This window comes from Aulonocara stuartgranti, assembly GCF_965226115.1.
Source record: "Aulonocara stuartgranti genome assembly, chromosome: 15".
In the NCBI taxonomy this organism is placed as follows: Eukaryota; Metazoa; Chordata; class Actinopteri; order Cichliformes; family Cichlidae; genus Aulonocara; species Aulonocara stuartgranti.
Genome location: NC_138951.1, coordinates 12,461,329 through 12,488,046, shown reverse-complemented (window position 1 = coordinate 12,488,046; position 26,718 = coordinate 12,461,329). Strand labels below are relative to the sequence as shown.

Sequence of the window (26,718 nt, the reverse complement as noted above, 5' to 3'; positions counted from 1 at the left end):
TGTCCTTTAAACGTCAGCTTTGTCATTGAGAACTTGTCATTGCTGGTGACGAGTGTCCTTTCATACAAATTGGCTCAAGTCATGTTAAGAAAAGCACACGGACACAGAAATGGAATATGAACTCATCCTATAGGAGTTTAGTCCTGCCAAGATCAATACTCGTGTCAGCATCTTTAAATTTGGCCATTATTCCTGTTGATGTATAGACCTCAGTGTTCAGTGATCTTCCTAATGTAAGTGAGCGTCTGAATGGATGTGTGTTTTGGACTTGTCCCAATATGGGCATTGTAGTAAAGTAAAAGACGGATCTTAAGCTGTCAGACATCTGATAAGAAGAGGGCATGTGGATAATGGACTGTAGTGTGTGGCAGTGCCAGTGCCTGGGGTACCCTTGGATTACACCTGAGTTTACCTATAGTACAGACCTTGGCACTGCAAGCTACTTGAATTAAAAGCATCTTATGATGTGGAGAAGCTCCCCTATTGTCTTGCTGTAGCACTTTTTTTTTTTTTAAGTCTGTTGTGATGTTCAGGTACTGAAAAGGTTTTCTGGGTCCTGTAATAATCCCAGTAAACATATGTCCTCCTCCACCTGCTTCACTCCCTTCCAACCAGCTTGAGAAATAATTACAACATAGCAGCTTCAAAAGGAGCAAGGTGAAAAGTGGGATCCTTTTGTTGTAACTCACAGCCACCTTTTCACAGAGGCATACCAATTTGTTTTCTGTTGAGCCATTTTTTTATGGTGCTTGGTTGCTTAGTAAAAATGCTAATAACTATATGTGACTGTTTAGACAGCCTACAAAAGTAAAGCTTGAACATTTCAGCAGGGGTTATTAAGCATTTTGTTCCCAAGTCACATCTGTATTCATATCTGTGGAAAATGGCTTCCGTGCAATCATTCTAGGCACTTTGATAACACATTTGCAGCATCTGGAGCTTTCAAGGATCCTACTTTAAAAAAACAAACCAAATCAATTAATGTATTTTTTGGTTTGCAGTAAGCTTCATCAGCATATAGGTTCCCTTCATCACCTTATTGGACACAAATTCCAACCAGCTTTCTTCCTGCTTTCTGCCTTGGAGTCGTGTTTGGTTTCCAAGTGCCCCTTTAGTTTGTTTGGCTCCACGTTAACATGGCAGATAATGCACTTGATTAGAGGGCTGTTGACAAGATCCCCTTTTTCATATTTAAGAAAAAACCCTGACTTCCAGTACATGACAACTGACTTGCCAGCATTTAGAAGTTTAGACTGGTTTCAACTGGTTTTCACGCTTCGTTATCCTCACACTTATCTATATATATATATATATATATATATGAATGCCCTTGTTCTAATGGACTTGGGTGGCTTAATATACAGGCATGTATGGCAGCAATAGGGGTGTACCATTTCTTTTCAGTATCATAAACATAAATCATCTATGTTCATCCATCTGCTTTCTTCTGTGTGTCGGTGTCGCGATGGCAGCAGTCAGACCTTGCGCCCCTTAGCTGCCTCCTCCAGCTCTTCAGTGGGGACACGATGCATTACCAAGCCAGCTGAGAGGTGTAATTTCAGTGTGTCCTGGGTCTGCCCTGGGGTATCCTCCCAGTTGGACATGCCCAAAACGCCTCACCTTGGAGGCACTCATGAGACATCCAGGTCTCCTCAACTGGTACAATTCAATAGGGAGAAGTTGTGACACTTCTATTTAAAAAAATCAGGAAAATAATGGTGAAAAAAAGCAGAATTTGCCCTTGAATGTTCTGATATTATTTTTATCTAGTTATTTTAAGAGAACGCTAACCTTTAGCAGCAGCTGTGTCAGCTCCACCACTCAAAAATAAGGCTGAAAATAGATAAAAGTGCTACATTTTACATCTTTTTAGACAACTGTATTTGTGATGGTGAAAAATAATCCCTCTGGGCTTGTGTCAAAATAGATCAATGCTTCTCTTGACGATCTAATGCTTTTATCCCCCCCCTTCTTCTCCTGGTACAGTGCATTCAGATGCTGAGCAGAGCGAGCAGCTAATCACTAGGCGTCCATTCATTCTCCATGAGAGCTGAACATCAGAGACAGGCTTGACAATGACTGTCAGCATGTTGACAAGAAAATGTTGGCCACAGCAGAGGTTTTGGGCAAATTGTCTGTCAGTGTCCTGTCATCTGCCAGCTGTGATAGTTGTCTTACGCTAGAATCATATGTGCTTAGCTGTGCGAGGAAGTTTTAAGTCTTGCATTGAGGCAGTTCCGTGTTTTGTTTTTTAACTCAAAGTATAATAGGGAATATTTAAAGTGACTAATGTTAGTCATAAGAATGTAATATATCCTAAACAATAAATTTTATGATTATTGATATCTACTGATTGTTGACTGCAGAAACTTGTTTCAAACCTCTGAACTATTCACAAGAGACTTATGGGTGTATTCTTGCCCAAACATAGGAGTCCCACCTCTTAGTTTCCCCTTGATAACAGGTGTAGACTTTTCTCTGGGGGAAAAAGTCCAACAGAGACAGAAGACACCATGACACAATCATTTGTTTACCACACTGAGCTCAGAGTGCAACGTCTGTAACTTATGTACTGATCCATACACTGATTTGTATCTGAGCAGTTGTTCCATGCTCTGGGAGTACACTATAGCAGTGCTTGGTGGTTATTTATTTGACACTTTACGCAAATGTTGAAGAAGCTATATGGAGGCATTAACCATGTATAGTTTATGTCCTGGCCAGATTGAGCTGGTTTGCGGGCCATATTCTTGCTCTTATGTGTTCTAGTTTGTCTGTGCATTGTTGTTCTGCTGGTACAGATTTTGATTGATCAACTTGGGTAAATCAATCCATTTGATTAGGCCCAGCAGTATTTGTATGTTCCTTCACTTTCTTGCATTTTCGCTGTGTCACATTTTCATGTGTTAAAAATTCCTCCCTGCCAAAGCCTCATAAATAAACTAGTTTATATTGCTGTTGAGGGCCTGTGGAAGAATTAACACCTCTTTTTAGATGAGCAGGAAGGATTCTGTTATTCAGTGTTTTTCTAACACTTCTGTTAAGACTTAAATGGGAACCTCACAACTTTACAACAGCTTTATTTTTGTCAGTAACTACAAGCTATAGTGTTTCCTGGTCTTGTCTCTTCCTCCTTTCATAATCACCTTCCCTGTGCTGGTCGCTACCTGACTTTATGGAGTGTGTCTTCTTCTGCTCTCTCCTTATGTGACCTCTTGACATTGAAAGGCCAGCTCAGGTTTGCCAAGTTTCACTGAATTAAAATGGTCCCTCCAAATGTGCTTAGTGGAAATGGCTTTAGTGCGCTAATCCATCCTTGGAGAGGACTTGTTGCGTAACGACTGTTTCCTCAGATCCAGGTGTACTTTTCTGTTCACTACAAATTTTCCAGCGTGGCCTGTGCAGTTCATCTTCAGCAATATTTGTAGTGAAGGATCAGACAGACAGACAGATGCAAAGTTTCGTACACTTGTCTTTGCAGAATAATAGAGCCTTATTCTGTCCTTCTGAATAACTAGGTAGGCTAAAAGATATTATACACTGTTTATATTATGTATGCTAGTTTATTAAAGCTCCTTTTTACAAAAAATTTAACAGCCTATAGCAGCCTTTACCAAACGTAAGAGTGTCACAGCTCTGTTGGAAATCTGAAAACCTTCAGCCCCCACAAAAACTTGAATCACAGTAGTATTTTGTTCTGTTTTTGGGGATTCATTTTGATCCTTGTCAAATAAATGAAGAATAACACTTAAAATATAGCCTTTGTTTTATAAGGTATGATCACTTTAAAAATGTGAATATTTAAGCATAAATATTCAGTTCATTTTTCTTTGGTTTTAATTGTTTGCAGCTTGCAGTTCATTGACGCTGGCTCACACTTAGGGACTCGTCTCTCATTCAGTCATTCACCACGTTAGTAGATACACCAACAGGACAGAATAAAATCCAGTAAACTGGACTTTTACACCTTTGTAAATGTTCTGCTTTGTCTGTGTTTGTGTTATTTGTGGATTTATTGCATTAAATCCAGTCCTATTTAGTGTCTGATCTTACTCAACATTATTACCAAATTTGTCTGCATGAAATGAGATGCATGATTATCAGACTTTAAGGCCTCAAAACTACACAATGTAGAAACACCCCCAAAGAAGGAGGGTGGGTGTATCATTTAATCTCTCTGGCCCATGGAAATTAAGGCCTTTTAGTACTTGTTCAAACCTATTGTGAGGTGCCTGCAACTGGATATTTTTTGTGCCTGTTTTGGTCACTATTTTCCTTTTTATTATTCTGCCGAATGAGGAACACCAGTGGTGTGAGGGACTCTGGTATCACTCAGATTACTTATTTTCTATTATTCAATGCAGTTTCCCTAACGGTACTTTCAGGAGTCTTTACAGCACACATTAATAATAATTGTAAATGCTATTAACTTATTATTATTTATTAAGGTTTTATTACACACCTGACTTGCACATAATGAGCTCAGATTCTACCTCTTTTGATGGATTTGCAAATCACTCCTGCTAATTCTTGCCTTTGTGTCAGCACAGCACAGAGCTTTTCTTTAACTGATATTGATATCTGATTTTCTAGTCTTGGTGGGCGGGGATCGGTCCATCAGGGACTCCGCTCCTGCCCACCGCCAGGCACACATTGTACCTGGTGCCTCCTGGAGGTGGTGGGCCTGCAGGAGGATGGGCCCATGTCCCTTTTTCGGGCTGTGCCCGGCCGGGCCCCATGGACTAAGGCCTGACCACCAGACACAGGCCCGGGCACCCTCCCCGGGCCTGTCTCCAGGACGGGGCCCTGGTAATCCTATTCCGGGCAGGGTGAACTGTTCCCTTGATCCTGCACCCAGGACCAATTTGCCATGGGAGACCCTACCAGAAAAGGGGTTAACTCTACGAAACCGAACCTGCTTTTGATTGTCGTGACCATTTGCGAATAAGGGAACTGCCAAAAGTAGTTTCTCCTAGTTCTTTTTCCTCTCTCCATCCTCGATGAGCTCTGTGTTACCCATAAGTCAACTCTTCATCTGGAAGGAAAAGAGGGAAATCATAGACCTGGATGGTGCTCTTATCTTGGATGCATGAAAAAAGTAAAATAATGACTAAGTGTAATATATTAAGGCTCTCCCTTTCCTCAAACGTTTTGCAGAGACAAAGTTATTTGTGCATCAGACATGCATTGTCATGGACTTGCACTCACACCTTCACCACTATGGCATTTTGCTGTCATAGTGTCCCCTCAGTTGTGCTGACACCAGTGCCTCCTGAAGCTGTTGCTTGGTTTGATTTACTCTTCTCAGCGAAGTTGCTGTGGTCAGTTATGCTCCCTTTCCTAAAAGCATATCTGTACTTAAAAGGCATGGGATGACCATCAGCTACAATGGACCATCTATGTCTGCACAGGAAGAATTCTGGTGCAATATTAAGCCCTCAAAATGCTTTGGATGTAATTTTCACGCAACCATCTCACATATATCTGACACAACAGTAATGGGCAGCGTAACCACTTGTGTTTAGAGAAATGCATTTATGCACCAAACTCTGACTGGTCCAGTGATTGTATTTGGCTCTTAATGCTCCCAAAACTGATCCCAAAACCATCCAGATGAGCAGCATAGCAGTTATAGAAATGATCTCCATCCGAATTAACTCTAGTGTTAGTTACACTTTCCACATTGCATGCTTACATGAAAAATTTCTGTAGATTGGATAAACTCTTCTGCCTGAACCAGCTAGCCAACTAATAAAATCATAGTTTCTCTTCCACTGCATCCTACAGGCTGGTCCAGACTTCCCTGCAAAGCCACTGTACTACAAGGGCCCAAACTGCACATGTATCCTCCAAACAGACAAGAGAGTAGTCTAACAACTATCCTTACTTGGTGTCTCCAGCTGTCCTTGCACAAGTCACCAAAGGAGTATGCACACCTAAAAATGCACATCGCATGGCGATTTGAGGTCACTGGGTATGCTTGTTCAGTTGCCAACAGGAGGCTGATGGTTGGTCAGTACAATACTAGTACAGAGGAAGAACAGCAATGTCAAAAAGTCAGTTGCAGGCATGGACACTAATTTGTTTCCCATCTTGAATTAACAACTAGTCAATGTTAATGTCTTTGTTTACTTTGGGGGAAAATATCCATGTGATTGGAATGTTTTAAAGGGGTGTTGTGATTAAGATCCAATCAAGAAGTGTCTGCGTCACAGCTTTAAAAACAATCTGTTTCTATCTCATCAGACTAAAACTCAATCCCAGAGCTTTTAGTTGAATATGGGATCAGCAGCCTTTCAGAGAGTCTCTGATTTAGGGGTCCTAGAATACTGCAAGAGTGTAAAAACAGCCCTGATTGTAGTAGATATAGAGCTATTATGTATTTTTGAAACAAAAACTTGTAGGTGTTCTCTACATGATGATGCTAAAGCCTTTGAGTGAGATATATATATATATATATATATATATATATATATATATATATATATATAATATATATATATATATATATATATATATATATATATATATATATATATATATATATATATATATATATATATATATTTTTTTTTTTTTACATGTCATTCCAAAGTTCTTTAATATCTCTCTGAGCTTATTGGCGCTGATTACTGTCTGTTTGAGCATATAATGCACTGTAATTAAAGAAGTTTTTTTAACTGTATGTGTTTGCACATGTTGATGTGCCTTTCCTGTGACACCTCAGGCTCCTCGTGGTCCTGCAGCTCCCAACGCTTATCCTGTCTGTCTCTATGTGATGTCTGATCTCCCTGATCGCTGCATCACATGAGGTGCTCAGCTGTCCCCCCTCGCAGGATGGCTCACCAGCTCACACTAATCTCCACACTGAGCTAAATTTACAGACAAACAGTTTATTCTCACCTCTGTGGGGCTGTGAGTGGGAACACACGTGAGACACAGCATGTGTAAATCCAATGCTAATTTATCCTTTTATGTTTTCCTTTGACCCTGCTTTGTAGTTGCATGAATGCTGTTAGCTTTATGCAAACTAGAGCTCATGCCTAATCTAAAGCCACAAGTCTCCTCCAGTTGGGACTGAATTATGTTGTATAATACCACGTGGAAAATCCCTTTTGATCGCCAGAGGTTGCAGACAGTGCATAGATGGAGGAACACCACAAATCTGTGTTTTTTTTCCCCCCCCAATGAGATCCTTGTAATGTGTTATCTTTGACAATACTGGTGCAGAAGCCTATTAGTTTTGCACCCAGTGAATGCTGCTGCATGAATGATTGCTGTGCCAGAATGATAGATGGCAGGCTAGTTTTAATGGTCTGTGAATGCGGACATCTCAGAATGATGTGGAGACCTTCAGCTGTAGACCTGCAATAGGATGACTGTCATTGCTACAAAGACACAGAGGAAAAGGACAAACTAGAACATGCAAAATCTGGCTAAGAGGACACTTTAATGATGCATAGCAGGGACAGGACATTGATTAAAAACTACTATCTGCCCATTAAGCTTTAGGGCCATGCCTTGTATATTCATATAAATTGACTGATTTGACTTCCAGACTAATAAGTGTGACAAACAGGGTATTACTCAATAAGAAATAATTGATAAATATTGTGATGTTCCCTTGTGCATTTTATATCTTTTTTCCTGGGTTTGTAAAAAAAAAATATATATATTTTTTTTCAAAACAATTGGAGCTGCTGAGCCTCACTCATTAAATATATGCCCTGACTACATGATGTTGCTCCAATAATCTTTTTTCCTGAAGCCTGATCATCCTAATTTTTTTTTTTCCAATGCCTAAAATGCTGCTTGAAAAGTCCATAGACTATAGCAAGATACTGTTTGAGGAAAGTTTTGTGATTAATGATCATTTGTGTTAGATGAATTCTTAAAGAAGTTCTTAATTAATAACCTGTAAGTCAGCATTAATGGCATTAGTGCAAGAAGATAATAAAGTATTCAAGCAAGTGTAAGTATGATTGATTGTTTCTTTTCTTGATGGAATATAAAATGGGGACGCACAGTTAATAGCATCTGTTTCATTGATGGATGGAACTGTGAGTGTGTTGCACAGAGGTAAGGAAGTGTTGTTTAAGGGTTGGCAGCATTACTGGCTTATCCAACTCAGACCCGCTGATCTATTGGACTTGCAGTCAGAGAGCTTGAGCACCACTAAAACCCTGCTCGGTGCTGCGTGTGTGAACGTGTACGACCCACGTGCTTCACTTAGCGAGAGCAGAGCGGCTCCCTTCTTAGGATTACTCCTCCGGGGAATAGGCTGAGTCACGCTACAGAACAGAAGACAAATGGAGACACGAAGAGAGGAGGGGGCAGGATGGAGAGTGTGATGGGCACCTTTTAAGATGGGTGACAGAAACGTGTTATGAAGAGTGTTTTGTATACTGTGCTCCTGCAGCTCATACCCAAGCAAATTACAATCAGTCTTTACAGTACTAAACTCAGGGCAAACGGAGAGACATATGTTTGTGTCAACCTGTAAGACTCCTCTATTATTTTCCTGTATACATCTCTTTTCTTCTATAAACGCAAAAATGCTGTAATGTCCCATTTTGAAATGTGCCATTCAGTTATAAGGTGACATTATAACTGAATCTCTCTGTCTGTAATATTCAAGATATTAGCGGCTCCTTTGTGACTTTTTCAAAATGAGGTTAACCCACTTTTTGAGTTATTTCCATCTTTCTTGATGCTAAATTTAGTTCATTGAAATGTGGGAACTTGGATTTTAGGCATTCAGCTGATTCTAGAGTATAATGTCTTAATTAAAGGCACTTTGTTGTTTTTCTCATGTTATCTGTAGGTAAGTTGACACAGAGCCATGGCTAAATTCACTGTCAGTGAAGGAGTGAATTAGTACATTTTCTTATGTCTTGTAAAATAATGGCTGTCAAAGGACACTGAACAGTCTTTCTGATAATTTAATCTGATTGTTTGTTTGTGTTTTTTACCTCACCTCTGCTTTCAGGTGGTATTGGTGCGTTGGAATGAGCCTTTCCAGAAACTGGCCACATGTGACACAGATGGAGGCATTTTTGTTTGGATCCAGTATGAGGGCCGCTGGTCTGTGGAGCTCGTCAATGACCGAGGAGCTCAGGTGAGAGACACAAGTAGACAAAATGTAAATCGGTCCTTTTAACTAGTTTTAAAAAATTGTAAGAAATTATTGTGTAAATAATGGGTAAAACTATATGATAGAGTTAATGGAAGCAAAGCAAGCAGTGATAATATAAAGCAATATAATGTCATTGCAATAAACCTGTAATACTTAAAGTTACAGTGTGTAAAACCCCGCCACTAGATGTCAGTAGATTTGAAATCGCACTCGACTGAGTTGTCTTTTTTAACCCCCTCCAATTCAAATGCATAATTATAGCTACGGTGGCTGCTGTAGGACAAACAACTCTGGCCACAGTTCATCTATAGTGAGTGTAGGCTGTTAAGCCGCTGTTTACCTCAGGTATTTATTGGTGCCCATTTCTGTTTACACTGGAGGAGGCTGTAAAACTTTGCGATACCGAGTTGAGTCGTTAGGAATGTCTTGAACTTTTCTGTTGGCGCTGTTGTTTTTGCTGGTGTTCGTCAGTGTTAGTCAAACTTTCTGCAATGACAGAGGGCGTATATAATCAGAGCGAAAGTGTGATTGTTAGGACACTCAAGTGTAACATTAGCTGGCATAATATTAGGTCATAAGCAGATGTTGTTGTTATTGTTGTTGGTCAGCTGTCTGGACATGTGAGGCTTGCATTTCTATTCTGCTAAGAAAAAATAAATGTGACAATATTGAGAATAAATAAGCGTATTTGTGCATGCTTATGTGTGAGGAGGGGAGGAGGAAGTGGTTAAAGTGACAATGAGGGGGGGAGAAAGAGCAGCAGTGGTGGTGGAGATGATGAGAAAGAGAATATAAAAATATTTATGTCCAAATGTTAAATGGTGGCCACATATATAAAAAGTGATTAGGTGGAACAGCAATGTCCATTTTGGCCACTGTATTGAAGATGGTGGGGCAACATGGCCGCTCACAAACTAGTGTTAAATGGATTTATTATAAATGTATGAAATTGAGTTTGTTGGAAGAAGTAATTACACGCTAATCAATGTATATTTGTTATTTTTTAAATCATTTTTATCAAACCTCAAGTGGTTTTATGTGTTTTTACTGATGCTGCACATTAATTAAAAATTAAGCCTGCCAAGCAAACATAGGTAGGTAGGCCACATCGATCAAACATTGTCATCATTCCTTGAGCTAAGACTTGACACATGTTGACAGCATCTTTTGTGATTACTTGAGTTATTATTGGAGATGACAATCTGAACAATAGCCACACTTTTATATGGTCTGTGCTTTTTAAAATGCCATCGCTGCTCTGCTTTTGTCTGAGAGGTTAAAGTTTTTTTTATATACATTATTTAAGTTGAGGGACACTGTTTTGTCATAATTAGTCTCTAGATCAATTGCATTTGAATAGAAGCAGAGCTTCAAATTTGGAACCAGAATATTTTAGAATTCTTCCTAAAAAATGATTTAAATTAAAAATATTAAACATTTACAGAATCATAAGCTGCTGCTGATTCTGTGTGCAACAGCTGAGGTATATACTATTTATTTATTTTATCTTTTTTAAATAACTCTAACATTTCTTATCTGTCCCTTCTAGGTGAGTGACTTTACCTGGTCCCATGATGGGACCCAGGCTCTTATCTCCTATCGTGATGGCTTCGTCCTGGTGGGCTCTGTCAGTGGGCAAAGACACTGGTCCTCTGAGATCAACCTGGAAAGCCACATTACCTGTGGTATCTGGACCCCAGATGATCAGCAGGTAACACACTATACAGATTTTGAACATAGGATATGTTCACCTGGCACTTACCCAGTCTTCTAATGCAAGTAGAAGTAGAAATGTTAGGTTGCCATTTGCCACTTGTAGACAGAAACCCTGAGAGCTGAATCTGTGAGTGACAGCAAGCTTCCACTGTCTTGAATGTGTTGTTGTCTTTGTAAGGCTATATTTTTGTTTTCATGCCGTTAAACTGTCAGCACAGGTTGGATGTCAGCAGACTTTCAGTCCGTGTATGTGTAACTGTCCTTGTTTATCACCATCAACCCATTTATGTCCATTTCTCGCAGTTTTTTTCTCTGTGATATGCATTTGTCTTGTTTTTCTTTCTTGCTGTTGTCTCATTTTTCTCTCCTCTTTCAAGTGTGAGTCTTTGTTCTTGTGTCAGTGTCCACATTAATATTGTTTTTTTGCACTTGCGCCAGGTGTTGTTTGGTACTGCAGATGGACAGGTGATAGTGATGGACTGCCATGGGCGCATGCTGGCCCATATACTGCTGCATGAGTCAGACGGTATTGTCAGCATGTCGTGGAACTACCCCAGCTTCCTGGTAGAGGACAGCAGTGAGAGCGACACAGATTCTGATGACTACCCCCCACCACAAGGTATTCTACTCAAAACTTCTTCTTCTACCTTCTGATCAAGAAACATACATTAAAACCAAATGTACCTGGTTAATTTCCTGCCTGATTCTCTCTGTGACACATCACATCTTTCAAAGAATAATAAACCTTTATTTAGTCACACTATTTGTCTCAAAATTTAATTAATTGAGTAGAAGTACATCTTCTTGCTTTGCCTCAACAAGAAGATCTCTATAGGGAGATATCTTACTCAGCTATGCAAGTTATCATTGCTAGCAGTCTTTAAACATGGTTTGCAAGACAAGTTTATCTAAAGCAAGAACCAACACCTAAAAAGGAGCAATGAGTCCCAAGAAGACCCAACATTCAGTATTGTCTGAATCATTGCTTGGAGAAATGTTCAGTTTGGAAACTGGCAGAAAGGCAAGGATGACAGCCAGGTCGAAATCCACTTCAGCAGGGCCACAGGTAGAATAAGCCTTCAGGTCCAGCAGTAAACCATCATTTATGCAAGCTAGAGCCCACTAAAGTAAGCTCTTACTTTATCATAGGTTTGTTCATATGAGGGTGAGCTAGGGGTCATACATACTCTGTATAAATGACCAATAAATATACTTCGATGTCACCCATTGGTTGGTTGAGTCCTCTGTTATGAAACCTCAAGCTTCATAATGGGACTCAAAATTTTTCAGGGAAAATCTGGATCTGACTGACAAACCAAGCGACACTGCATGCTCAGGCTGAAGTCACATGTCAAACAATGGGCCCACCCTAAAGGTTTTTCTGCTTTGTCCTCATTTTGTGCTCCATTTGGGACTGTAATTGACAGAACCCCATGCTGAATAAATGGTGACCCCATGTTTACTAGGGATCAGAGTCGAGAACCGGTTCCTGGGAGTACCGGGAATCAATAAGATTCTCTGTAAGAGAATCACTAATGAATCGAATCGATAATTGATATTGATAATGGAATGCACTGACATCACTTTCCAGAAGTTATGTTTTATATACAGTCTGTGCTTCGGATACCAAAAGTGGACCACTTCTCCAAAACCCCTGTAGGTATTTTCATATAAAAACAGATTTCTGCACCTGCATCTCCAAAACAAGTGAAACTGATGGTTTAATATATCCTTGTTGCAGTGCACAGCTTGACATTGCTTGACAAATGGCAGTAATTTTGCCAGTGGCACTGATTGGCTAATCATTAGCCTTCCTGTTGCGTACATTGGACTGATTGCCTTTTAATCAAGAAACCGCCACTTCATGTCACCAAGCCAGACAAATCAGTCAACTGTGGAGTGAACAAATTCAAATGTCTGGAAGTAGCCAGGTCACAAGCACTTCTGCAACCCATGCTTCAGTCTTGTCTCCTTAAATGGACCTCTGTGACCCAAAGTAGCTTTAAAAAAAATAGTTCTTGGCTTTTCTCAACATGTATAAGTGTGTTCGGTAAAAGCATTTAAACTACAGCTGTATGCTGCTGGTCCAGTGTAAGCTGTTTAACGAAGCATAAGAAGCACAAGCCAACTAAAAAACAGTTTTCCACTGGGACAGAAAATATCTAGTGCACTGGGATGTAAGCTGTCTGTCAAGGGAATTGTTGCATCTGGTCAGCCTCCTCTCCTGCTGATTTCCGTGTGCACACCAGCCAACGTAACAAACTGTAGAGAAAAAGAGGCAAAAGAAACAAAACAGGAACCAATAAAAATTAGCTTAATTAGTCCCAGTTGCTAGGGATATATTGGTGAGGGTCTATCCTCCTCCCAGTGAAATGGTAAATGGTAAATGGCCTGTATTTATATAGCGCTTTACTAGTCCCTAAGGACCCCAAAGCGCTTTACATATCCAGTCATCCACCCATTCACGCACACATTCACACACTGGTGATGGCAAGCTACATTGTAGCCACAGCCACCCTGGGGCGCACTGACAGAGGCGAGGCTGCCGGACACTGGCGCCACCGGGCCCTCTGACCACCACCAGTAGGCAACGGGTGAAGTGTCTTGCCCAAGGACACAACGACCGAGACTGTCCAAGCCGGGGCTCGAACCGGCAACCTTCCGATTACAAGGCGAACTCCCAACTCTTGAGCCACGATCGTGGCGATAGTGGTCTATTTTAAATTTTTTTTCCCCTCCTTCTTTCACCACAGGCCAGGCTGAAAACTGCTTACCTAAGCTGGAACACAGATCAGGCTCTAACTCACTAATTAAACCATTCAATATGAATTGATTGGCCCCAGTAGAAATGATCTCTTGAGTCAACAACTTGAGTGACGCACAAGGCTTGTCAAATCTTTGTCATGATACATGATGATAACCCATTATCATCGCACAGCACAGTACACTGCAGTTACAGCCCCATTTTGTATCTGATTTAAAGCAACACCTATTTAAAATCCTATCTGTGGGGATGTTGCAACAACAAAGCAGAAGTGGACATTTTATTTATGGTACTATTTGGGTCATTGCAGGATTACATTAAAGTACGGAGTCAAGGATATTTCAATGAAGATGTATGAGTGCTCTCTGAAGGTGTGTTATTTATAGTAATGTTAAAAATTGGTATATACTCTTGAATAATGTCCCTAAATGTCAGATGATTCAAACTGAAGTACCTTACAGTTCTGTTTTTGAACTAGTTTGTTCTGTCACTTAACGTTTTGTTTCAGTCGTTTTTGCACTTGTTTTTGATGTGAGGCTAAATTCTAGTAGTGGGTAGAAAGTTGGTTAAAGGAAAGCTGTTGTGTTGTATTATTGGAAGCTACTGAGAGCACAGACTTGTATATTTTTCACACGTTCCCCACTGATGGGCACAAATTAACATTCTTTTAAAGACCGATGTACAGACTTTAGTGGCGTCTAGTGGTGAGGTCAAAGCTAACAGCTAACACTTTCCAAATCTATCGCGGCTACACCATCCACAACCATTGTTTGGGCTTTCTTTTCTGGCTGACTCTGAAGCTCAATGGGCTCCATGGAAGAGGGCACACTCTTTATGTATATAGAAAATGCTTATTCTAAGCTACAAACACATTATTTATGCTTTTAGGCAAATACATACAAATGATAAAAGAAGTGTAGTTCTCCTAAACACGTGTCTATTAAATCTAAAAAGCATTGTGATTGATAGTTCTGATGAACAGAACAGCTGTTCACAATGCCTGGCTAATATGTTTGTGTTTTGTTTTTCTTTCTTTATTCCTAGTGCACAGCCAGAAACCACTGCTGACAGTCAGCTTCACCTCTGGAGACATCAATCTGATGAACAGCTACGACGACCTCTCCCCCATCCTCATCCACACTGCTCTGAAAGGTTTGTGTGCGTTTGTTATTAATTTTGTTAAGTCAGCAGTTCTCTAGCTGCTTTGGCCTTTGCTCGCTTCATTGTGTCCTTCATTCACTTGTGTTAATTCTTTTTTTTAAATGATGTAAAAATGTGTAAAATGATGTTGCCCTTCATAAACGTATGTGTACTACTTTGCTCTGTGTTGTAGATGTGGTGGTCCAGTGGTGCTCACAGGGGGATCTACTAGCAGTGGCAGGGATGGAGAGGACCCTCCTTTCCACTGACACCTCCTGTCCTCCACCCAGCAGGAACGCCATTGTCAAGTTCTACAATGTTCGAGGCGAACACATCTACACACTGGATACACCAGCACAGGTGACTTATGAGTGTCATCCTAGAAAAATAGTTGTTCTTATATTTAGTAATGCAGGTTGTGGTTCGAGTGGCCCTTCAGTTTGCAGAAGGGAGGACTACCATAACCAACTATAGTTTAAGTGAGTCAGTGAGCCGGGGTAGGAACAATATGAGATGGGAAGGCCAGGGCTACTTAATTAGCAGATAGTAATGACACAAGATACTACAGGGTTTGTACGGGTGCTTGAAATCCTTGAAAATGCTTGAAGTCTAATATTGTCTTTTCAAGGTTTGAAAAGTGCTTGAATTTCAGATGTGGTGCTTAAAAGTGCTTGAAACTGTATTTCATTCACCACAAATAACTATCTGACCGAATAGTTTTCTTACCAGATAGAGAAATAAAATGAGTCGCAAAGTCTAAAAGCAAAATTTCTCTGCCTGGGCTGCCTACGACCTCTGCATGTCAGTGTATTTCAATGTGTGACCCCGCCCCTCCCCCGGACAGTCGGGGATGAGTGCACTAACATGCCTGGAGATTGTTGTTTCCATCAAACACTCCTTAAAACGCCAATGGCGGAGTTTGCGCTCTCGAGTCACATGATAGGTGAGTAAATAATTTTCGAGAATGTGTACATAACACGTGCAAATTTTTAAAACTATTCTTATTATTTTGTGCTGGAAAAGCATGAAAATTGACCTTGGAAGTGTTTAAAAAGTGCTTGAATTTGACCCTGAAAAATGCGTATGAACCCTGATAATATTCTTTCCAGGATCACAATGCTTTTTCAAATTCTTCATTCCATATTAAGTGTTGACTCTAACAAAAATCGTCTCGGATTCAATTTCTGGAAACTGTGAAGTGAACTTGACTCGTGAAACAAATGTGAAAGTAGGGGGATGATGAAATGAACATACTATACAGGAAAATGTATCCTTGTTTAAAAACGGAGATGTTAATCATTGATGTATACATGACAATGTTCGTTTTGGAGATTGGCTCACCTGTTAAGGACGTCAGAGGGTACATACATTCATTTTGATCATTATAGTAAGATTTTAAGATTAAAGATTTTCATTTATTTTATTTTACGCGAATAATCAGCCTGCATGACAGACTTCGGTAAACATTCACAGATAATTTCCTTTTGTTTTCGGTTTTTATTGAATGAAATCACTGTTCTCAGGAATCACTCTGAGGATTTCACTCCAGCAAAGAAGTGTTTTGCAGTAATGACATGATTTGCTTTACATTAGCCTTGTGAAAGCATATTATTCATTCTCAGATGTGTCTTCCCCTTCATACTGTAGCGCCCCATCACTACGCTCTGCTGGGGTCACCGGGACTCTCGTCTGTTCTTGGCATCGGGCCCAGTGCTCTATGTCGTGCGAGTTGAGCACCGCGTTGCCACACTGCAGCTGCTGTGCCAGCAGGGCATTGCCACAGCGTTAAAGGAGGAAAAAGACGTTGCCAAGCTCACAATGCCTTCCCGGCTCTGTTCTTATGTCACTGCCGCTTTTGTTCCCACCATCAAGGTAACACAGGCCAGGAGGGGTTTATTTCTATTAAAACCATAAAACACCATGTGAATAGATTTAATAGTGGTTTGGGAAGAGCTGTAATTAGCATAAAAGTTTTTAAACTTAACTGTACTTTACATTTCTAGCCTCCCATCCCAGATCCAAACAACATGAGAGATTTTGTGAGTTATCCGACAGCTGGAAACGAGCGCCTGCACTGCACCATGAAGCGTACGGAGGATAACCCTGAAGTGGGAGGGCCTTGCTATACTCTGTATCTGGAGTACCTAGGAGGTCTGGTCCCTATCCTCAAGGGCCGAAGAATAAGCAAACTTCGGCCTGAGTTTGTTATTATGGATCCCAAGACAGACGGCAAAACAGGTGAGATTAGTTTTTTCATACCTGTAACTTAAAAAGAATAATTTTCCAAAGAAGACCTGAAATGTTTGTTAGCTTCTAAATGCAATAACTACATTTTTATGTTGGTTCTAAAATAAAGAATACAGTAAGATCGTAGAGATAAGAACTAAAAATGTATCTTTGATTCTGAAATTCAAGTAGAACTGCAAAAGATGAACCCCGACACAGTTCTGACATTGTCCAGTAGTTTTCCAGACGTTCTTACTTTGCGAGTTTTAGTCACATAGGGCAGACTGGACCCATGTTAATTAAAAGCTGCTTAATGGGGCCTCTTATGGCCCCTGGGTTGCTCATAAATCAACCCTCTCTCTCCCCACGCAGTGATAAATGAAGCCAGCCATGAAATGGTTCCAGACCATTCACACTTTTATGTTCATCAAATAAATTAGTTTGACCTAAACTGGAGCAGCAGCTGTGCTTTGCAGACTCCTTGTGACTGTGGAAGAGGAGACAAAGTGAGAACGACTGAAGAAATGAATGTTTGAGAAATGGTAGAAAAATGCTTTGATAGGATGATAATGATGGTGATGTTGTGGCAAAGCTATGACAATTCTTGCCTCCGGGTTGCTCAAGTAGATTTGAAAATGCTTCCTGCAGTTTCAACATACCTAAAAAGAATACCAAAAGGCATTCATATTTTATCATTCTTTATCCAGCCCATCTGAAAAAGCAACATTACTAACAGTTGAGCAGTGACTTAACTGAGAGAACAAATGACACGTTGTTTTTGGTTGTATTGATCTGAACATTTCATCAAAAGTAACATCTTAAGTGTCATTTTCATATTTTGTCTCCACAGATGAGATATACAGCAACAGTCTGATATCAGCCATGATTGACAGCTGTAACTGTTCAGACTCCAGCGACATTGAGCTGAGTGATGACTGGGTTGGCAAGAAATCGCCAAAGATATCCAGGGGTAGCAAGTCCCCCAAACTTCCCAGGTAACTAAACCCCGGCTTTGTGTGTACAGGAGCATGTTGCATCAAGCCACTTTGTCTCTTCTGTTTGACACTTGGATCTTTTCAGTGATTTAGGTGAAGCAGACAAGAGGAGATTAGTTCTCTGCAGGTTTTCAGTTTTAAACAAGCGGGAATCAAGTGATCACTGGCATGCTGAAGAGTCTGATACAAGAAGCATTTATATGACAGTGAATTCATTTCAGAAACATGTAAACAGCCACATTAATTCTGTTTAAGATTTTATGGCATTGAAACTAATTTTTTCTGAGTTTTTTTGTTTTAACTGTTAAAATTTATTTGAATGCTCCTTTTCTTTGCTGTTTGCTTTTTGGTTTCTCTGCATGCCTAAACCTTCTTCTTCTTTTTTTTATTTGCCACTTTCTCTGTAGAGACTTAGTTTGTCCCTTTACCAACAGGATCAACATTGATCCCAGAAAATCTCCCAAACTCTCCCGTGCTACGCAGGAGATCTCCAGGTCACCTCGGTTACCCATACGTAAACCCTCAATTGGGTCTCCCAGTCTAACACGGAGGGAATTTCCTCTAGATGACATCACTCAGGTAAACATCAGGTTATCGTAGCTGAGTGAGAAGCTGGTAAGGGATCACGTGCTGCCTGTGTGTGCTGTGAAGCACGACCGATGGATTTTTACATAAAATGTACTGTTGTAAATTTCGGAATGTGTCTAATATATTTATAGAAAAATGCATCGTTTTTTTTTTATCTTGCAGCAAAATTACCTTGCTCAGGTCACATCCAATATTTGGGGAACAAAGTTCAAGATAGTGGGGCTGGCTACTTTTTTACCCACCAATCTCGGTGCAGGTAACAAATCAACGTGTTGGATAATTAAACATTAATTCCAGTTAAGTCTAATTTGTCTGTTGTCACTTTTCTTTTCCTAATTTATTTATTTTTATTGTGCCTCTCACTCCTTAGTTATCTACAAGACAAGCCTCCTCCATCTGCAGCCCAGACAGATGACCATCTACCTGCCAGAGGTGCGGAAAATCTCCATGGACTACATCAACCTCCCTGTCTTCAGCCCCAATGTTTTTAGCGAGGATGAAGATGACCTGCCTGTTTCAGGCCCTACTGGCGGTGCTGATGACAACCCACCCTGCACTGTCAACATCCCTATTGCCCCCATCCATAGTCCAGCCCAGGCCATGTCCCCTGCCCAAAGCATTGGTCTGGTCCAGTCACTCCTAGCCAATCAGAATGTTCAGTTGGATGTCCTAACCAATTCCACGGCAACCTCTACTGGAGGGGCTGCTGGTGGGTCAGACCAAAGCCAGGACACCATCTTGACAGCCCAGTACACAGTACCGACCAGGTACTCGAGTCCTGGTCAGGTCATATTTGGGGGACTGGAAGTAGGTCGCCTAGTGGTTGGACCGCCACCTTCTCATCATCCTTCACAACAACAACAACAGCAACAACACCCAAGTCAACATCAACAACAGCAACAACAACAGTCACTTCAACACCACCAACAACAAATTCAGCACCATCAACAGCAACTCCAACAGCAGCAGCAGCAGATGCTCCAGCACCAACACTTACAACAACAGCAGCAGCACATTCAGCAGCAGCTCCAACACATACAGCAGCAGCAGCTCCAGCAGCACATACATCTACAGCAACAGCAACAACTTCAGCAGCAACTGCAGCAACAGCATCAACTGCAGCAACAGCAGCAAATGCACCATCAGCTGCAAGCACAGCAGCAACAGCAGCACCATCAGCTTCAGCAGCTTCAAATTCAAATCCCCGTTTCCTCGATGTCTTCAGGACAGCCTTCGGGTGTACCTCTGCACCAGCTACAACCTGGGGCCTTGCATATCCAGATTCCTCATCAGTCTGCTGATTTAGTGGTTGAGAGAGCAGTAGGGGGCGAGCACGAACACTTACTGAAGATCAAAACTACTCGGTCACCTCCACAGCTGGCTGAGGGTGACACGGTGGTGTTCAGTGCCCCTCTAGAGCTAAGCAAGATGAACCCCCCACCCCCCTACCCTGGGACAGTGGCTGCTGCTGTGGCTGCTGCTGCTGCTGCTGCCTCGGTATCAGCTTCCGCTGCATCTTCCAGTGCTGCGTCTGGATTAGGAGGGGGCGCCAGTGGAACTCCTCCCGCTGGAGACCTTTGCATGAAGAAGGGTGAGTTTCCACTTCATCCTTCAGGCCAGCAACAAGCTCAGTATCCAACACCGCTGGGCTATGAGAGGATAACGACATTTGACAGCAGTGGGAATGTGGAAGAAGTATGTCGTCCTCGAACACGCCTGGTCTGCAATCAGAATGTCTACACGCTCCAAGGACCTGGCAGCTCCGCCACTCTCAGGGTAACCTCGTCTTCATCCTCCTCCTCAGCTGACAAGAAGCTGCAGCTGCCCTACACCTCTGCTACCCTGAACAGACTCACTGCACCTCGCTATTCTATACCCAGTGGAGACCCGCCTCCGTACCCTGATTCAGCTAATCAGAACAGCTCTGCTGGCAGGAATCCCGGACAGAGGCTTGACAGCAGTTTGATCCACGCCACCCTCAGGAGGAACAGCCGAGAGGCAGCCCTCAAAGTTTCCCAGATGCTGGAACCACCTAGACCACTCCCTCCCAAGGCGAAAAACAGTACTGCACTAGCAGCCTCGTTCCAGCAGAGGGTGCCAACAGCCTTATACACCTGTAGTCAGTGTAGCAGTGGATCTAGTGTTGGAGGCACTGCCCCAGGGAGTGCTAATGGAATAGCGGGAGGAACTATTATCAGACAAGATTTTCCTCCAGGCAACGGAGCACCGCACAGCACAGTCATTGTTCATTCAAACAGTGCTACTCCTCTGGCCTCCCAGTCCTCTTATAATCTGATGAGTTCACTTGAAGTGTCTGGAGCTGCAGCAGGGGTAAGCGGCAGAGATAGGGCTGATTACGTTAATTCAGCATTCACAGAGGATGAGACACTGAACCAATCATTGAGGCATCTGGCACTAGGAGGAAGTGATGCATCAGGGCTGGTGGTCAAGCGCCCACCTCCCTATCAGTGGGATCCAGCATCCACAGAGGAGGTGTGGGTTCCTCAGGAACGGACAGCGACTTTAAACTCCACTGCCCCCCCTGTACCACACAAACCACCTCCCCTTATTCTTAGCCCAGCTCAGCACTTGGATGTAACCAGGCTGCCTTTTGTCCTTTCTCCAAAGTCCCCCACAAGTCCTAGTGCTGCATCATTCCAAGCTGCTGCTGCTGCAGCAGCTACAGGCTACCAGATCTCGCTCCAGTACCCCCCAGCAACTGCCTATTCTGGAGCCCAGCTCCAACCCATCCCAGGTTCTCCACGCCCCTGCGCCTCACCAAAGGAGGTGGTGGCACCTTTGCCCTTTTCACAACAGGATGCAACCCTAGTGTTACCACCAGGTTATTCTGCAAATCTGGCCAACCTAGCCTGCTGCCCCCTCCCACCTATGTACCCAGGAGGAAGTGCTTGTGCTGGGCTTCCCATTCCTCCCATTGCCCTCCACACACCCTGGGGTACTTACAATTCTTGCCCACCTATGACCAGTCCTGCAGTGCCACTACCACCCAAAGCCTCCCACCTGGCAGTAGACAAAAATGTTCTCTCACCACCACCTCCTCCGCCACCACCACCTCCGCCACCACCAGCAGAGCTGCAGAGCCATGGGGGATTACAAGAGACCATGACAGAGGCTGGGGAGAGTTTTCAGGAGGTGCTCTCCTTGACTGAGAGCCCTGTACCGCAGCGATCGGAGAAGTTCAGTAAGAAGAACCGCAAGCGCGTGGACGGTCGGGCTGAGGAAGCTAATGTGCCGCCACTGGCCGAAGGGAGCAAATCCAAAAAAGAGGGCAGAGCCCTGGGTGATTTCAATTCTCTCATTTCCAGTCCACGGTTGGGAGGAAGAGACAAGAAGAAGATCAAGGGACAGAAGGAGCAACAGTTGAAGGCTAAGAAGCTGAGTAAAGCCACTGCCAATAGTGAGTTCCAAGATAGTTCAGAAAGTGAGCCAGAGCTATTTATCAGTGGGGACGAGCTGCTCAATCAGTGCCAGAGCAGTAAAAAGGGTTGGAAGAGTAAGAGGAACTTGAGGGCTGCCAGTGAGCTGGATGAGATCAAGTGTCGAAAAGCCAATGAGAAGGAGGACAGAGGGCTTGGCAGCCAGGGCTTTGTGTATGTCATGGCCAACAAGCAGCCACTGTGGAATGAAGCCACGCAGGTATACCAGCTGGACTTCGGTGGCCGTGTCACCCAGGAGTCCGCCAAGAACTTTCAGATTGAACTGGAGGGGAGACAGGTGATACTTTTCTTATATAACTTGCAGAAATAATAAGTACACACATTCAACATTTATTGATTTAGAGCATTTCTCCAACAGGATTGAACCTTTTTTCCTTTCAACCTGCATGAACGTTTTTTTGTTTGTTTGTTTTGTTTTTCCTGTGTAGGTGATGCAGTTTGGCAGAATTGATGGCAATGCCTACATCCTGGACTTCCAATATCCCTTCTCTGCTGTGCAGGCCTTTGCAGTAGCTTTGGCCAATGTTACTCAACGCCTCAAATGAGATGTCTCCTCCCTATTTACCCTGAGTTGTGGGCTTTAGATGCAGTCTGTTGAAGGGGGTACAGCTGTTTCATTTGAGAATCATAAACTCTTGGATTGGATTCTGGAGACGAGGACTAAAATAAGCCCTGGCCATAGAGAGAAATACAATCACGCTGCACTACACAATGCTGCCACTAGTGTTGGTGCAAAAGCATCGATTGCATTTATGAAGGATGCCGTCAGACCTGCTCCGTTCGGCAGTTGCCGGCACCCTGCAGTGCATGTAGGGCCAAAGAGCTGAGCTTTGGTAAATCATCATGCAAATAAATGCTGCTTTAGCTAGGAGAAGCTTATAGATGTGATAACCAATTGGTTAAGAGAGAGAGAGAGAGGAATTGCTATGGTGCAGTTTTCAAAAGAAGCAGCAGTAATACTTGAAAAACACACTCTGGAGATCAAACTTGTTATCCCTAGAGCGCACAGGTACTACTGGGCACTGAAATCCATTGCTGTACAAACCTTTAGTGAAACAGTTACCACTTTATTATACTGCTTTTGCTTTTAGGATTTTCTTAAAAGACTAAACACAGTGGAGGGTAGGAGGGTCTTTTTTTGTTTTTGCTCTCTGCCCTTTCCTTTTGTTACTGTTGCAGCCTGTCTGGGCTGGAAATGAGGTTTAGATATATGCATTATTTTGGAACACTACTAAGAGTTCAGGCTTTTCACTGTTGTGAAAAGTGGGCCACTGTTACAATATCTGAAAGGTAAAGACCTGCAGTCCACGTGCTGCTTTGAAGGAAGAAGAAATGTTACTCTAATTTATATGTACATGTTGTTTATCGATTCAGATATAAATCTTAACATTATTGTCATTGTTGTGTTACATAATCCTCACACAGCTTTCTTACCTGATTTATTTGGGAGACTGAGTTTGAATATTACTGTGTAGTCAGGAGAATTCAGGTCATAGCAGTGTACAGACGTATCCTGTACTATCCTGTACTGGTGACATGGGCGCCAAAGAAGTGGCCAAGGCCGAGACTGAACAATTTAAGCTCTGGCATGAAGTGATTTGTCACCTGATGTCACTTCTGTGAAGTGAGTATGTAGTTGTTGTTGTTTTGGGGGGGCTGTCCCTTCTCTTAAAGACCACACTAAACATCCTAGTAAGGTACATGAAATATTTTTGTATATTTCACTTATGCCATTTCATACTCTTTTCAGAACTCATGTAAATACATATCAGTCAAATGTACAATGTTGTAAAGAGACTTAGGTGGCAGATTTCTGTTTACACTTGTCTCCACTGTGTGTAAGTGTAATTCCACATGTGGAGGAGAGCTGTAGTACTGTTTTAACTAAGCAGCCAGGACCATAGAGAGCAGTTAAGTTGATCTTACCATCACTGAAACTCTAAAGTCTGGTCTCCGACGGAGAATGAAGCTACGAGATCTGCCCGTTCAGTAAGCTGACTTTGAAATCTGAAAAGCTGTTTTGTTTTGGGGTTTTTGTTGTTGTTGTTGTTGTTGTTGTTGTTGCTGTTTGAGGCAGGGAAGCTTTTGTTTGTGATCAGCTAAGGACAAAGAGCGAGGCCAGCTGGAAGAACTATGGGCAGCAGTAAATTATTCATTCACGGTGCAAATATGTGCATTAGATGACAGCCAAAAATCACAGAGAGAAACGGGAATGTTGAGTGCTCAGTGAAATTGGGAAGGTGTGATGGCATACCACCTCAAATATTTGTGCCAAAATATAGACTTCTGAAAATCTCAAGCTGAAACAAACAGGCCTATTGGGAAGTGTAACTTCTTTACTTTGGACCAGCTCTGCTTGGTTTGATGAGATTATTAGATTTTTTTATTTTATTTTTTCTCATATTTAAAAAAGAAAAAAACAAAACAAGCATGTCTGTTGGGAAGTGGGTTGTAGAGATGTGGACTGAGGAGAAAAATAAATGGTCTCCTGATCTTGAAAACGAGCATGTCGTAAAGAAAACTTTTTTTTTTTTTGTTAGTTGTGCAATATTTTCTTTAACAAAAAAACCTTTGTCATTTCTTGTGACCACAGTTTGTTACCTTTTTACTTTAGCATCTCAGTTGCTGGTCTGTACATCTTTATTTATGAGATTGTTCCTCAATGTAGATCAAGTATACATACTGTATATTGTGAAGTTTTTTTCCCCCAAACATTTCTTTGTGTTGGGGGGGGGGTTTACAAGTATAGCCCAAGTTATGAGATGGAAATGCAGGGATTGGGTTTGAGGGATGGGAACAGGTGACTTTTTGATGTTTTGTGAAGTTTGCATTGGTGGAAAAGATGTGAATGAGTAAGTGCCCGGTTTATTGTAGTTTGTAGACTAGTTATGTAGAGTGTAAATGTCAAGTCATGGTGTGTCTGTATTCAGCTGTGCAGTCTACCAGCCCCATCAGTGTTGAATCTATCCTCTTCAACCATGTGTGGTCATGACTTCCTGCACATACACACTCATTCATCGTTCACAGGAGTTCACAAGTGTAAGCCACTGAGTTCACGTTCAGCGTTGCTAATGGACTTGGTTAAGGGTTCACTTTAAACTGATGATGACCTGTTGTAGATATTGTAGAATTTGGCTTTTCTCTAGAAAAGATCTGTGCTTTGTATTTGTAGCTGTAGACTTAAATGACAAAAAAAAAAAAACTTGGGGAAAAAAGTCAGTCTGACTTGGTGACTGAACGTTTATAGTGAATGGATAGTAAGGCATGCCATGTAAATTATTTTATAATTGTATATGTCACGCATCTTTTGAATAAAATGTCATTGTTTCAGAAAAACACTGGTTTTGTCTTAAATATACATAAATATACTGCAAAGCTCCAAGGAGCCAGACTTTCTTGTAATTTTTTGTGCTCTTAAGCAATAGTCCTCCAGGTTTCTGAAGGTTCTTCCAAGTTGTTGTTGTTGTTGTTGTTGGGTTTTTTTGGACATAGGCTGCTTTTTCATTCATTTTCAGTCCAGTCCTTGTACCTGACAATTTTCAGAGGGATGTTTGTTTGGTTGATAAGCCACTTAACACTTATCTATGGATCATTCAAGCTTAAAACAGGAACCTAAATGGCGGGATGAACCAGTGTTGTGTCTATATAGCAAACAACTTAGAACTTAACATTTGTTCTTTGCTATCTTTAGTTACTTTGTTGCTATCAGCCTGCTGGGAAAAAAAAATTTCTTTATTGAATCTGTAATTTACCACAAATGGTTTCCAAAGTACTATTAGCCCGAAACGTGATATATCATAGGATGGTGTGTCCTCAACACATTTAAGGAAGCTGATGAAGTGGGTGGCCTAAAAACACTCTACAGCAGATGAACGGTATCTGAAAGTCGTGTCCTTACAAGATGGGAAAGAAAATCCAGGACCTGAGCTAGCAGCTGACTCTTCAGTTGATCCATCAGTTCACTGAATCCACATTAGAAATGGTCTCAATGAAAAGGTGACTATCAAGAAGCCACACTTAAGAAATGAAAACATAGAGAAAAGGCTGCAGTGTGCCAAATTAAACAAGAACTGGACTGCTAATCAGTGGCACTGTGTATTATGAAGTGATGAATCCAAATGGTTTTGTTGAAATTATCAATATGTGCAGAAGAGTTCACGAAAGAGGTACAACAGTGAGTGTTCACAGCCTTCCATCAAACACATGCCAGACCTCAACATTGAATACTGAGGCAAACGTCCACATGGTTGAAATCAGATCTAAGCAGCTGCTGAACCAGTATATACAAGGTGGTTCTGTTATCTCAGACAGCAGACACTTTGAAAGTGGCGAGTGCGACACACCTGTACAGCCATCACTGATAGTACCAATTAATATGACTTTTACTGCTGAGAAAAGACAAAGAACATCGTAATTTTGACTAATTTAATACATGTACAGTCTGAGATTCTGCTACTGAGATGTGTATAAACCTGTGGACGTTCCCAAAGCACAGCTTCCTATAGCACAGATAAAAAAGAACTTAATTCCTCTTATTAAAGGAGACTTTATCAATATTTTAAAATAGAAGAAAAAGCCTTGAGTTTAATCGCACACTTCATTTACCGTAATTAATATTTATGCGAAAGCGCGCATAAAAATTAAGAATTTACCTCATGTTTTGTCGTATTTAGATTTGTACTTGCAGTTTTACCT

At 41.6% G+C, this 26,718-nt stretch overlaps 1 protein-coding gene across 3 annotated transcripts in view; it reads left to right on the top strand.

Moving 5' to 3' along the window:
* tulp4a (TUB like protein 4a) overlaps nucleotides 1-25,359 on the top strand; it is a 29,421-nt gene extending 4,062 nt beyond the window's left edge. For 2 of the 3 annotated variants that reach the window (XM_082505710.1, XM_082505711.1), the window contains exons 3-14: nucleotides 8,990-9,118; nucleotides 10,686-10,847; nucleotides 11,291-11,471; nucleotides 14,661-14,768; nucleotides 14,950-15,116; nucleotides 16,404-16,628; nucleotides 16,760-16,994; nucleotides 17,833-17,977; nucleotides 18,385-18,556; nucleotides 18,728-18,821; nucleotides 18,936-22,300; nucleotides 22,452-25,359. In XM_082505710.1, coding sequence (XP_082361836.1) covers nucleotides 8,990-9,118; nucleotides 10,686-10,847; nucleotides 11,291-11,471; nucleotides 14,661-14,768; nucleotides 14,950-15,116; nucleotides 16,404-16,628; nucleotides 16,760-16,994; nucleotides 17,833-17,977; nucleotides 18,385-18,556; nucleotides 18,728-18,821; nucleotides 18,936-22,300; nucleotides 22,452-22,568 — 5,100 coding nt within the window. In that variant the 3' untranslated portion in view covers nucleotides 22,569-25,359. The remainder of the gene's footprint in view (nucleotides 1-8,989; nucleotides 9,119-10,685; nucleotides 10,848-11,290; nucleotides 11,472-14,660; nucleotides 14,769-14,949; nucleotides 15,117-16,403; nucleotides 16,629-16,759; nucleotides 16,995-17,832; nucleotides 17,978-18,384; nucleotides 18,557-18,727; nucleotides 18,822-18,935; nucleotides 22,301-22,451) is intronic. The other variant, XM_082505712.1, reaches the window with a different exon arrangement.
* The last annotated feature ends 1,359 nt before the right edge of the window (nucleotides 25,360-26,718 follow it).